Source organism: Schistocerca gregaria, chromosome 6 (assembly GCF_023897955.1).
Source record: "Schistocerca gregaria isolate iqSchGreg1 chromosome 6, iqSchGreg1.2, whole genome shotgun sequence".
NCBI classification, from domain to species: Eukaryota; Metazoa; Arthropoda; class Insecta; order Orthoptera; family Acrididae; genus Schistocerca; species Schistocerca gregaria.
In genome coordinates, this window is record NC_064925.1 from 6,073,387 (window position 1) to 6,087,630 (window position 14,244).

General features: G+C 43.3%; 1 protein-coding gene across 4 annotated transcripts in view; it reads right to left on the bottom strand.

Moving 5' to 3' along the window:
- LOC126278187 (protein croquemort-like) overlaps window positions 1–14,244 on the bottom strand; it is a 717,452-nt gene that overhangs the window by 33,330 nt on the left and 669,878 nt on the right. For all 4 annotated transcript variants that reach the window (XM_049978100.1, XM_049978101.1, XM_049978099.1 and 1 more), the window contains exons 8-9: window positions 12,556–12,629; window positions 10,126–10,335 (exon numbers count right to left, since the gene is read on the bottom strand). In XM_049978100.1, the coding sequence (XP_049834057.1) occupies window positions 10,126–10,335; window positions 12,556–12,629 (284 nt within the window). The remainder of the gene's footprint in view (window positions 1–10,125; window positions 10,336–12,555; window positions 12,630–14,244) is intronic.

The window sequence follows — 14,244 nt, forward strand, 5'->3', positions numbered from 1 at the left end:
GATTTCTATCCACGTCCATCATTGTTACCTAAACTTGCCACATTTCTGCAACAACAATTCTGTAAGATTCCCTAGAAAACCATACAGGAGCTGTACGTATCCATTCTGAGAGGACTGGAAGCTCTTTCGAATGTCAGCAGGTTACCTGCATCGTATTAGCCACGAAAACGCGTTTCTCGTTTGATCTCCATATTTTTGTCCACCCCTACATTTAGAGCTTATGTTAATTATTTTTTGAACCAAGATGATTCAAGTGGAATTCGGCAGTATCAATGAGTCACAATCGATACCCATCAACTAGCACACTTATCTGTGTGCAACTAATTTTAGTGCTGCAAAGTAGAATGATCTCTCAGGTTCAGTCGCAAGTAAAGCAGGTCACAGACTTCCGCTTCTTTTGTACGATGCTGGGAAAAAGCAGTTGGTCTGTGTCGGAGACTTCAAGCTGTGTGTCAGACCATGAATCGAACAAGGGAACTGTCTTTCGCTAGCAAGTCCTGCAAGAGGAAGTTAATTCTCTACACTAGGAGAGCTAGTCCCGCAAGGTACGCAGGACAACTTCTGTTTAGTTTAGAAGCTAGGAGACGAACTACTGGCGGGATTAAAGCAGTGAGGGCGGGTCGAGCGTCGTGCTTGGATTGTTCAGTCAGTGGGGCACTTTCCCGTGGAAGGTAAACGCCTCAGGTTTGAAGCTTATGCGGCACACAGTTTTAAACTGCCAGGAAGTGTCAAACACACTACGCTGTAGACCGAAAATTCATTCTGGATATACAGGGTGGTCCATTGATCGTGACCGGGCCAAATATCTCACGAAATAAGCGTCAAACTAAAAAACTACAAAGAATGAAACTTTTCTAGCTTGAAGGGAGAAAACAGATGGCGCTATGGTTGGCCCGCTAGATGGCCCTACGATAGGTCAACGGATATATACTGAGTTTTTTTTTAAATGGGAACCGCCATTTTGTATTACATATTCGTGTAGTACATGAAGAAATATGAATGTTTTAGTTGGACCATTTTTTCCGCTTTGTGACAGATACCGCATGTAATAGTCACAAACATATGGCTCACAATTCTAGACGAACATATGGTAACAGGTAGGTTATTTTCAGTTAAAATACAGAACGTAGGTACGTTTGAACATTTTATTTCGGTTGTTCCAATGTGATACTTGTACCTTTCTGAAATTATCATTTCTGAGTACGCACGCTGTTACAGCGTGATTACCTGTAAATACCATAATAATCCAATAAATGCTGAAAATGATGTCCGTCAACCTCAATGCATTTGGCAATACGTGTAAAGACATTCCTCTCAACAGTGAGTAGTTCCCCTTCCGTAATGTTCGCACATGCATTGACAATGCGCTGACGCATGTTGTCAGGCGCTGTCGGTGGATCACGATAGCAAATATCCTTCAACTTTCCCCACAGAAAGAAATCCGGGGACGTCAGATCCGGTGAACGTGCTGGCTATGATATGGTGCTTCGACGACCAATCCACCTGTCATGAAATACGCTATTCAACACCGCTTCAACCGCACGCGAGCCATGTGCCGGACATCCATTATGTTGGAAGTACATCGCCATTCTCTCATGCAGTGAAACATCTAGTAGTAACATCGCTAGAACATTACGTAGGAAATTAGCATACATTGCACCATTTAGATTGCCATCAATAAAATAAGGGCCAATTATCCTTCCTTCCATAATGCCATGCCATGCCATACATTAACCCGCCAAGGTCGCTGATGTGGATTTTCCGTTGCCCAGTAGTGCATATTATGCCGGTTTATGTTACCGCTGTTGGTGAATGACGCTTCGTTGCTAAATAAACGCGTGCAAACAATGTGTCATTGTCCCGTAATTTCTCTTATGTCCAGTGGCAAAACTGTACACGACGTATAAAGTCGTCGCCATGCAATTCCTAGTGCATAGATATATGGTACGGGTGAAATCGATGTTGATGTAGCATTCTCCACACCGACGTTTTTGAGATTCCCGATTCTCGTGCAATTTATCTACTACTGATGAGCGGATTAGCCGCGACAGCAGCTAAAACACCTACTTGGGCATCATCATTTGTTGCATGTCGTGGTTGACGCTTCACATGTGGCTGAACATTTCCTGATTCCTTAAATAACGTAACTATCCGGCGAACGGTCTGGACACTTTGATGATGTCCAGGATACCGAGAAGCATACATAGCGCACACACGTTGGACATTTTAATCACAATAGCTATACACCAACACGATATCGACGTTTTCCGCAATTGGTAAACGGTCCATTTTAACACGAAGCAAATACCGTCCGCATTAGCGGAATGTTACGTGATATCACGTACTTATACGTTTGTGACTATTACAGCGCCATCTATCACAAAGCGAAAAAAGTGGTCCAACTAAAAAATTTATATTTCTATATGTACTACACGAATATGTAAAAAATGGTGTTCCTATTTAAAAAAAAAAACAGTTGATATCCGTTTGACGTATGGCAGCGCCATCTAGCGGGCCAACCATAGCGCCATCTGGTTTCTCAAGGGTAGCCGAGTTTCGTTCTTGGTAGTTTTTTCGCTTGACGCTTATTTCGTGAGATATTTGGCCCGGTCACTATCAATGGACCACCCTGTATAGGAGACTGCTCACGAAGTACTCGAGACCCATGCCAGAACATTTATCAAGTGTTTAGCATCCATAACAATTAATAGGAGCAGCATAGGATATGGACGTGTAAGGCGACGAGGAGCACCAGTTGTTACCGATGTGCTTCACTGTGTGAGGGAACTTTCCGCGGGGGTCTACTTGCAGGAGTTTCCAGAATCAGTTCCAAGTGTACCACAGCCCCTAATTAACAGTCCTGCAATGACCGCGAAGACAATATCACATTAATTACATCGCGCACTGTTTGACTGAACAGTCTTTCTTCCCGCGCTCCATATGCAAATCGAACCGGAATGAAACCAAAAGGCGTAATATGCGATGGGAAGTGCTCTCTGCCTTGCGCTACAAAACTGTTCGCCGAGTATGGATGAAGAGAGACAGCACAATGCAACATTTCGAATGTACTGATGTAGAAAGATTCATTAGTCTACTGAGAAGTGTGATCGCTAGCGAACTGTTCTATAATTACAGCTGAAGCAACAAGTCGAAATAAAAGACTTAAAAAGACGAAAATATTTTTATGCTCTTGAACTTTAGTGTTTTTGTAAATACTTTCATGAAAACCCGTGAAAATAAAAATTTTGAAGCGATCTGGTTCAACGGTTGTAAGGAATAAACACGTTTTCAATGGAAAGCTGAAAACCATCGAGACCTTTAGGCCAACTGCGAAAATTTATAGGCGTGACAGTCTCAAATCGTTGCGTAATCACATGTATCTGAAGGACCACTGCCTACGATTCTTAACTAGTTATGAAGCAAACTGCAGTCCTTGTAATTCTTTGGATTTTATACAGTGTGGGCGCAGTGAAACTGACCAGGAATGTATTTATGCACCTTTAAGATCTACACACTGTGTGTGTGTGTGTGTGTGTGTGTGTGTGTGTGTGTGTGTGTTATTTTGCCCATCATGTATTTTCATATGCGTTATTAAAATATTCATGACCAAAGAGTATTGACATCAGATCTGTGCTTTAAGACATTTGCCACACAAATTATTTTTTTTGGGGGGGCAATTTACAGTGCTGGTGCCAAACAATACACCGTCTGAGGGAAACGAGATACTTGTACTACACTGATCAAAAGCACTTGTATCACAAAGAATCTGAATGATTTTCTTCGCGCAGTTCTTAGTCCAATATTCGAATATGAAATTGTTGCTACGGGACGGATGGATACACGTGCCAGGAAAATGTTGAAGTTCAGAAAGTAGTTGGTGTGTCAATTAGAGCAAAAGGAACACGATTGCGAGTAGAGTAGGATTGAAGTGTCTGGACCACACAAGAAGAAAGAAGAGAGATGAAGGTGAAGCAGCAATTTCTGTAAAAAATTCCAGAGTTTTCGTCGCACAGTAGTGGACTTCAAAGCTAGCAAGGAAACAGATGAACTGATGAACTGATTTGCCTGAGGAATTTGCTTTTGAACGAGTGATTATGTGAGAACGAGATCAAAGTTTCAGGAAAGTCGTAGTACGTTAAACTTTTACGATGTTAATGAACTATCAGAATGAAGGACCGGTGTTTCATTCCGACGAAACGTCGATTGCTGCACGTTATCTTGTCGCATCCGACTGCACTCCAGTTGTAAAAATTCTGGAGTGTATGTCATTACTATTTCCGCTCACTATTTCTCTGGCGTAAATAAGGTCTGGTGGGTAATACCCAACTGTGTAAAATGTGCCGACTTAACAAAAAAAACCTGCATTCTTTGATGCCAGTGTCTAGATCATGTAGAAAACGTACCTCCCGCTGTGACTTTCTTGTGAAACAGCGTCGATGTACAGTGCAGACACGCCCGCTTGGCCGGCTCTGAAGACGTCTTTACGTAACGCGACGTCTCAGCGACGCGCACCCTGACCCCGGGCCATCTGCTGTGCCGCATCCCGAAGCTCGCGGCCTTCGCCCCTACACACTTAACTGTTGACTGTGTAGCAGGCTGCTGTAAGAGGCCTTCCCCGCTGGACTCAAGGTAAATACGCGAGCAGTTACTATGTTTAAGTTAGGCGTTCCCTATTACGCAGTCAAGCCATTAACACCGACTGCCTCAAACCCGCCTCAAAGAACGAATACGTAGGCTGTACCACGGAGTATTTCCAGAAGTGCTAAGGACGGAGATTATTTCTAATCCATTTAGCAGCAAACATTTTCTCCACATAGGGCCCAGTAGAGAAAATGTGTCTTATTCGTTTAACACTCAACTTTAAATAAACTGTGCGTGAACTAGAAGGAGAATGCAACTTCTTTCCGGTATTTCCTTTCTTTAAATCAATCTCTCTCTCTCTCTCTCTCTCTCTCTCTCTCTCTCTCTCTCTCTCTCTCTCTCTCACACACACACACACACACACACACACACACACACACACACACAGTGTTCATCTTAGCTTCATCATGGCGTTCGCTTTGACGCTAAGAACTGTCCACATATTTCGACACGATGTGTCTCACAGACAAACGTCAGCAGCATGCGTATCTTCATCGAGTGCATCTTTCCATCGTTTCTTTAGTCTTCGACCCTAGAATCGCGCTGGTACGCCGGCATTATCGCTGGGCCCTGAATCTCCGTACGTCCGTCCCTCCCTCTCGCATTTTCTCCATTATTTCCTTCACGCTAACCTGCCACATAACGGTGGTGTTACTTTCGCAGTCTGTTCGGTCACTCCAACTATTAACTTACATAGCATGCGCTTATGCATGACGTGGATTACCTGGCGGTTTTTGCCACCGCGATCACTGTTCAGACAGTTTGTACGTCTGTCCCATAGAATGGGATTTCCGTAACAGAGAAATTTTTGTGTCACGTAGAACCCTTGTCACTACGTAACTGTATCAGCGCTGAATTTACTCTAGCTCTTGCGCCATCATTTTTCTTTTTTTAGGTATGAGATCTCATATTTCTGTGTCGTCCGAATAATACAAAGCCAGGGCAAAAGCGCGACAGGCGCAAAGTTGGTGCCAGTGTCACAGAGACTCGCCACTTGCGCGAGTTACGTCATCGACTTCGCCTCGGCCAATTGCCGGCCCAGTTGAATCCGCCAGTGACCCGACGATAACGGACAGAAGCTTACTCGGAAGATCATCTCTCGCCCACTTGGTTATAGATCATCGACCAGGGCTCACTTAGACAGGGAACGTGGTTAGTGAACTCTTAGCAAATGCAACTTGCAGATACTTTCTGTTCACTTCTATGTCCTATGAAGCTTACCAATCGTTATTTGTACTTCGCCACTGACGTCGCGTTTTGTATTATATTACATGCAGTGCTGCAGACTTCATTATTGAACTAGTCACAAAGATAAGTAAACCTTTTTAACTCATTTGTGTAAATTTGTTACTAATTTGTTTGGAGTGTTGTAGAACCTTATTTCTCCTATTCTATTACCTGACCATGGGGCATAACTAACAGTGGCAGGTAGGAATTGTCTTAGCGGTGTACTGCACCAGAAGCCGTTTCAAGAACTCAGACACTCGGCCTACCGTAACATCAGAGGCAACTCTGCCTTCACAGCAGTAGTGACGAGGCCTTTACAAAACTGGCAACTGTACTATATTACCTACTGTACCACTAGGCGCCACTGCATCTCACGGTTGGAAGTCGTCATGCTTTGGCTTATCAGTGTGCTCAGGCCATCAAGAATGATTGACAAATGAAACACTACGAACAAATATTTTACTATATTTTGTCACGTAACTGTAAAATTTCATTGTAGTTATAGTTTGTAACATTTACTTCGATCGAAGGTCCTATAAAGTTATTTTTTAAGTTGCTTGTGTTCTACACTGATGCTTGCTCTAGGCTCCTAGGTTTGCAGCAGAGACCTCAGCTGATGCGCGTTGCTTCACACGTTACACGGGAGCAGAAAGCTTCAGCAGAGGGCTGGCAGATACCCAGGGAGGTCCTCCATCAGCGGCAAATGGCACCGCGTGTTCACTAACGCCCGCAGGCAGCCACAGTAATGGTGCGACAGCAGCGCCTCTGCCGGCGCCGCGCTTACCTAACTACCGACCGCGCACCGTAAAATTCCTCTCGCCGCCATTGTTCGTAAACACTCTCCCACCTTCATTTCAGCTTGGCCTTACCAGTCAAGGTACGCGACTCTCTGGTTTCCGTGTTCTGCCCTAATGTCGTGCTCGTACAACGTGCCTGGACTATGCTGCCGCTTGGAAGCCCTCCTCTCTCGTAAATGGCCAGCTCTCATTCGTCATACACTGATTACGTCATGGAACTCGAATACACAATGGATCTCGCAAGAAACTTTCAGCCAGATTAACACTGTGTTTTGTTCCAGACTCGATTCCATCTCTTGCCTTCCACAGGGGATGCTCTTTACGAATTGAGCTGTCTGTCCACGTGGGACTGACGAACCGCTCTCACACCTTCAACCGTAAACCCTGTCGCCCCCCCCCCCCCAATCTCTCTCTCTCTCTCTCTCTCTCTCTCTCTCTTTCTCTCTTTCTCTCTCTCCCGTCCCCCATGCTTCCCGAACTTACAGAAAAGTTCTCCTGCACATCTTGCTGGATTTGTGGAGAGAGCGTGTAGCCGCAACCTTGTGATTGTTCTACTCAACGGCGTAATTTGTTTTGTACCTACCAGTCCCGCAATTGATTAGTCATCTTTCTCAATTTCCTTCTATCGTTGGCCAAGTTTCTGATACGTTATTGACACACTGTCAACATACAACCAGCCAGTTTTATTTTTCTTGGAAGTGTTAGAACGTTTCCTAATCCCTTTAGTACGGATCATTTCCCAAGCGGGTTCCCTTTAAGATGGCCACATGCACTGGTATTTAGCCATGAACAACGTGCGCATCGCAGTTAACATTGTCATGAGTGAAAACAGGTACATTTACACGGTACCTGCTATTAAAAAGACGAGATAAACTCAGAGCACACTGATTTGTTTTGTTCATTTTACGCGACTGTGAAGCTAGTTGAGTTCATGCGACGCTATTTTTTCTTATTTTTCTGCCGTTAGGTATTGAGCTGTACGCCGTGTTTCTGCTTTCGTTCCTCTGTCGCTCGTGTGTAATTTCTTGAGTGGGCTTCCCGCAGATTTATAATTATAGTCCTGACTTACTTGATCTTCAGTTTACTTGGAATATACTAGTTAGTTATGTGTGTTCCTCTTCGATAATAGCTCAGCATTGTCTTTTGTTATTTATTCCTTATTAACTGTAGTTGCTAGGGGTCCTGATTTAATCAGAGTTTTTTTTTCTGTAACTACACAGACGTCCACGGATATAATATTTAGCGAAGTTCCATTTTCGCATTTCATGTTACGATTTTCCTTCTAATTACTCTGTTTTTCGATTTGTAGTCAGCCATAATCCGTAAAGTAATTCTGTTTCACGAACCGTTATTCGGCCTTTCGTGACAAATTTATTATTATATCTACTCCAAATTATTCTGTATGACAGCTGTCGTTTTGCAACTTTTTCTGGTGTTCTGATTTTAAATCTGAAAATTTAATAATATAAAATAAATATATGAACTTATCATCTTGGGAGATTTCACTGTTCTGGTGATTAACGGTTGATGGTTCAGTTCGAAGTTCTGGTGATTCCATATTCTGCATCTCAAATTTGGTGTCCGGTTTCACTATTACTATTTGCTAGTGTTTTTATCATCATCATCATCATCATCATCATCATCATCATCATCATCATCATCATCATCATCATCATCATAATCATAATCATAAGATCCTGTAAGTTCTTGTCAGTTTGCTGTCGGGAACGCAGAATATTATTAAAATCTATGTTTCCATATGGTTTTTACATCCGTGCTAAATCCGTGTATTTCGAATCTTCTTACTGCAGCTGGCTTTAAAAATTATGTATGTGGGATACAGTGATACCTTTGACGAAAATTATTTGCCGAGCTGTTTGGATTACTGTGCTCGTATCTGAAGCCTATCGCAAGGGATTGGCTTGTCAATGGATACGTACGTTACCGTACACGTTTGATTTTTCATTTCGTTCAACACAGAGAGAGTCGTATTTGTAATATGACAAACTTTCATTATCTGTAACTGTTATTCCAACTTCTACTGTATTATTTTGGCGTCGCCATTGTGTTTGTATTCATCATCATCATCATCATCAGCATAGTAGTAGTAGTAGTAGTAGTAGTAGTAGTAGTAAAATACTAGAGAAGCGAGACGTTCGTGTGATTTTCAGAAAAGTTGTCTGCTATCGTAAAATCGGTCATGTGGCAACAGGTAACATTCGATTTATCGACATTAATGGTATTTTCCTTTACTTTCATTACATCATATATTATACGTTCTGACTGTTCACACACATCACACGATCAACATGCAAGTAACATTTTCTCTGGAATGTTGAAGCGTCGTGTAATACTTCTCATATCGCAAAAACTTACATCTGCTGGCTGTGGTGCTAATCATTAAAACTTGGAACTCCCGAGGTTGTATAACGACTGACGCGATTTCAATGCAAGTGGCTTTCTGCTACGTCATTAGGAAAGACGTGTTATACAAGCTCTTTTTAAGTAGGCTTATACAACTACCTCCGCTCATGAGTCACTGGCAGTCGATAGGACCGTGAGCAGCAGGAATATAATGGCTGCACTCGGCCGCTCGTAGGCTGAAAGGTAGGGCTTGTACAAGAGCATTCCTCCTGTGTCCGAAAGATGTGTGTTTGAAGCTTGTAGTCGGTAATTTCTTGTTGCTTGAGTGTTACGATAGAGTACTGAAATCTATAGCAACTAAATACTCGACTTTGAGCTGTGCTTTGGTTTGGCTTGAACAGCAGTGCTTTGCTATCTATATCCGTGGTCCTACGAGGAGTTGAATGCCTCTATTTTCTGGCCTTTGCACTGGAATAGCTCAAGTTCAAAGTGAACTCCAAATCAAGTATCAAATCGGCATTTTTCAGATACTCCGATGTTTCGCAGACTTGAGGGAAGACGTAATTGACGATAAATCCTAGGAAAGACTGTTGAACCGACAACCCCTGCAGTTGCAGCCTGGCGCTGACGTACCCAGCTTCATACATCTCTACTAATTTTGTAGTAGTCAGCACATACCAATTGCATTTACTGGCAATGTTTATAAAAACACCAGAGACGACAGAACGCTGCAGCGATGCTAGTGCTCCATGTTGTAACATGCCACATTGCAGTGAACAGAAGTCAAGCGACTTCTTTGGTCAAATCTACAGAGAGGCTCTAGATTTGATCAAATATTGGACGACATTTGACAAATTTACCTATTACACCATCAAATATCTTTGACAAAGAAATTTGACAAAGAAATTTGACAAAGAAATTTGACAAAGAAATTTGACAAAGAAATTTGACAAAGAAATTTGAATTTGACAAAGAAATTTGAATTTGACAAAGAAAGTGTAATACCGGCCTAAGATGAAGTACAACGCAACAGTGTTGGGAGACTGCCGCCAGCTACTTGCCCGCAGGTGCTACACAGGAGGGGTGGGGTGTTTACCTGGTCCTGGCGCGGTGCTCCCTGAGGCGCAGCCCGGTGGCGATGAGCAGGGCGACGACGCCGGCCGCGCACGACGCCAGCGAGGCGGCCAGCCCGCACGTGGGCATCAGCAGCAGCAGGCGCAGCGGCCGCGCCAGCTCCTCCGTGATGGACGCGCGCTCCTCGAACCACAGCATCGGGAAGAAGACGCGCGGCACGCCCCGCAGCATCCTGGCGCAACACACACTGGTCACTGCGGCGCCGCGGCACGTCTCCAGCTCCGTGCAATACTCTAGCGTGTGGTTCCTAACTTACTAGGAGGAGCTATTCTGTGTGCCACATGCCGACCCCCGCCGAGTCTCAGCGCTCCTTCATATTTGCTGGTGTCTCGTGTCTAGCAGTTCGCGAGCAGCCTAGGTACTGCACGAGCCAGTTGGATCGCCAGTGTCTGCACACCTTTCTAGTCCCAACACACACAAAATTCGTGGTCCATGTTCCGTCTATGCAACTAACTGCAGGCAGATTTTCATTGCCATACTCGTTTCGCTTCCTTTATTTGCAAAGCATCTTCAACGGCCTGTAATAAACTTAGTTTATGGCGATTACAATACATTACTATGTTACGGTTTGTCTTTTTTCCTTGTTTTCTAGGTTAGAACCAACTTCTGTAGCACAACTTTTGTTATGTGAAATTATCGTTCTGTGTTACTTACTATTTCCAGCGCTGTTAGTTAATGCATGTGGTCCTGAAGATGTGTTCATTAGTCTCCGTGCTCCAGTTGGCCGATTTATGGCGTTCTTTCACCTACATTTGATTCAACACTTTGCACACATCACTTGCATTTTGTGTTTAACATTACACACCGAAAACACACACATGCTGAACACAAAATGCTAACTGCAAGTGATGTGTGCGAAGTGTTTTATCAAATGTGGCTCACAGAACGCCGAAAATCGACCGACTGGAGCACGGAGACTAATGAACACATCTCCAGGACCACACGCATAAGCTAACAACGCTGGAAATCGTAAGTAACACACAACGATAATTTCACATGACCAAATTTCCGCTACTAAAAAAGTTCACGATAACCGAAAAAACGAAAGAAAACAGGACTATATAAATGTATAGAAAGAAACATCTACTACAGGCCACTGAAGACGATCCACAAATGAAAGAAGCGAAATGCGTATGGCAATAAAAATCTGCCTTTAATTAGTTCCATAGACGGAACATAAATCCACGAATTTTGAAGCAACTAACGAACGACGGTAGACAGAAAAAATGACGTGAAAACTTATATTTACTCCAAAATATTGTCCATTCGGAGCATATTTCCAAAGGATGTAGCTATACCGGCTTTTTCAAAATGAACATCGGGTTTTTAAGGCTTTGCAGCATTCAGCTTACAATTACAAACAACAGATCAAATGAAAGAACAATTCAAAGGTTTCTCTTAGAAGTGTTTAATGTTTCTGACTCATTGAGGTGATAGGCGAGCCCTTCCCAAACCACGTTCAGGCTGTCCGGAATAAATGTTGCAACAAGGTGTTTCTTAAGCCGGCAGCGGATGCGCGCGCGCGCCCTTATGATGGTCGCAAGGTAACAATCACATGGCGTCAGATCGGGTGCAAGTGGATCCATCCGAAACAACATCTCTCATCCAGCACCTTGCGGCCAATTCCATGGTCGGGTATAACGTCATTTAACCAATCGCGTGTTGCCAGTGAAGCGCCCTACCATCTGGATACCTAATAAACTTCTGTGGTTCACCTTATTCCAGTTCAGGAAAGAGCCATAGGTCTAGCGCATCAAGATAAGAAAGATCAGTTACAGTTGCTGCGCCGAAAAAGAAAGGCCCATAAACTTTCCGCCGGGGTATGGCACAATAAATTAGGGGAATCGCGTTGAAATTTTACCTCTCGTCGGTATTTGCTGACATTGCACATATTGTATATGTTCACATTTCCACTTACGTGACATGTGTATTCATCACTGAAGACGACACGATCCAGAAGCTCTTCATGTCATGCTGCAACATTTCGTTTGGAAAGTTGACATGTAATCCGTAGCCTGTTGGCTTTAGAGCATTTTAGTTCTAAGTTGAACGTAATAAATGCTACAGAGCCTTAAAACCTCGATATTCATTCTGATACACCCGGTATTGCGATTAAAGTTAAGAATACTGTAGGCCATCAAGACACACTTCTTTACTTTCGGGTTCTTGATCCGTTCTGCTTCTATCGTGCATTTTAATTTGTTACCATCTTTTGAGTCAGTACGTGCACTTTCTCGTGGAAGAAACACAAACAGAGAGAGAGAGAGAGAGAGAGAGAGAGAGAGAGAGAGACCAAGTGAAATTTCCGCGAAGTCTTTCGAAGCACGTAACACACAAGTAGCCAGAGCAATACAAACCAATGGAAGATCAGAAACTGTGATGCAGTACTTACGATATGTAACTCTGCTGCTGCAGCAGGATATTTATCTGGAAGCGCGCCGCCACATCCAGAGGTATTCCCGTCTCCTGTTGCAAACAAAGTGTTAATTAGCACACCTTTAATTTATTCTTTATCGAGAGAGCTATACTTTGAATCTATAACCAGTTCCACACTTGCTAAAGTAGTCTTTCAGTCTTCAGCAAGGAGTAAGTAGGTAATCGGACTAACACTACTACATCTTTAGAGAACGATTCTGCACACAACCACTAGTCTTTGGCTAAGCTGGTGCCATCACATCTTTTTTCTGATGACCGCTGATCAAGCAAAACATGGAGAGCTTTTCTGCAAATTCGATATCAGTAAACGGGTATTGAAGGATTTAATTTTTGAAATGGGCCTTGACTTAAGTCTGGATAGCACAACCCGTAATACATTTCTCTGAAAAGCGAGAACTCCTCGTTCGAAGCACCAATTTTTAGTCTGTCAGGAAGTTTCACTTACAACTTTCCTTCCTTATTGTGAATGATCAGGATACTTAAAGGCAACACAGAGCACTCGCTTCCTTGGTCCGACTAAAATGTCGATATGACGGCTAGAAATAGTGCTAAATATCGAACTTTCACTGACAGATGAAAAATAAGATGAATGCTAATGTCACGATCATTACAGGTTCCACTCAGTCAGAGAAAGACGTGGAAGGAAATTGTCGGCCTCATGTTAGCAGAAGAGCCCACGCGACTAACTGAACAAGGCCATGTGTCTACACACGGGGAAGCCTGCGCAGAGGGACGAATTCATGAAAATGGCAACCACGGTTGTCTCCATGACTCCCACTGGACTTGCAACTGGATACTCGCCCTTAATGCTGATCTGAAGGTGAATGACAATGCAAAGTAAGCGAGACAGAACTTCCCGCTGCGGGTGAAAACCCGGTAGTCCAGTGGTAGACGGAGGGCGCATGTTCTGGGACAGGTCGGACAAGTAAGCACTACTACGGGTGTTTTAGAGGGCTTTATGCTCATGTATGCCCCTGTTTGGGATAAATACATTATTACTGAAGTGCATACGAAGGGACTAACAAATTATTCTACTGGTGGGTGGAAGAAACTAAGCTGACGAATCGGCAGGACAATACATGGCCATGAACTTTATCTACTAACTTCAAACCGACGAGTACAGTTACTGTATTTTTGACTGTTTGTTGGTAGTGACTTTTGAGAGAAACCATCAGTTTGGATTGTAACAACGAATGACGAAGGTGAATGTGAGTGGAGCGTTGATGTAACTGAAGTTACATATCTTCCGCCCACTGCGAATATTTCGCACACGTAGCAGCACTGGTTCAGGAAACGCCAATTCTGTGAAACACATCGGTTTTCTTTTTGATACAAAGTAGACTGCAAAAGCAGACACTGTCACACCAACAGCTCCCACCTTCCATGATTTCACAAAGGCTTTCAGCACTGATATACGCGTAACTGACAACGAATATACAATCATACAGATATTGTCACGAGGAAGTGATTGGTTTAAAGAGATTTCGTATAACAGAACCTAGCACGTTATACTGGACAGTCAGTGTTTAAGTAACTGTAAAACAGTAACAGGTGGTGCAAGCGAAACGTAGTAAGACCACTGATGTTTTCCACATACATAAAAGATCTGTCATATAGTGTCAGCAGCACACACTGACTGTTTACT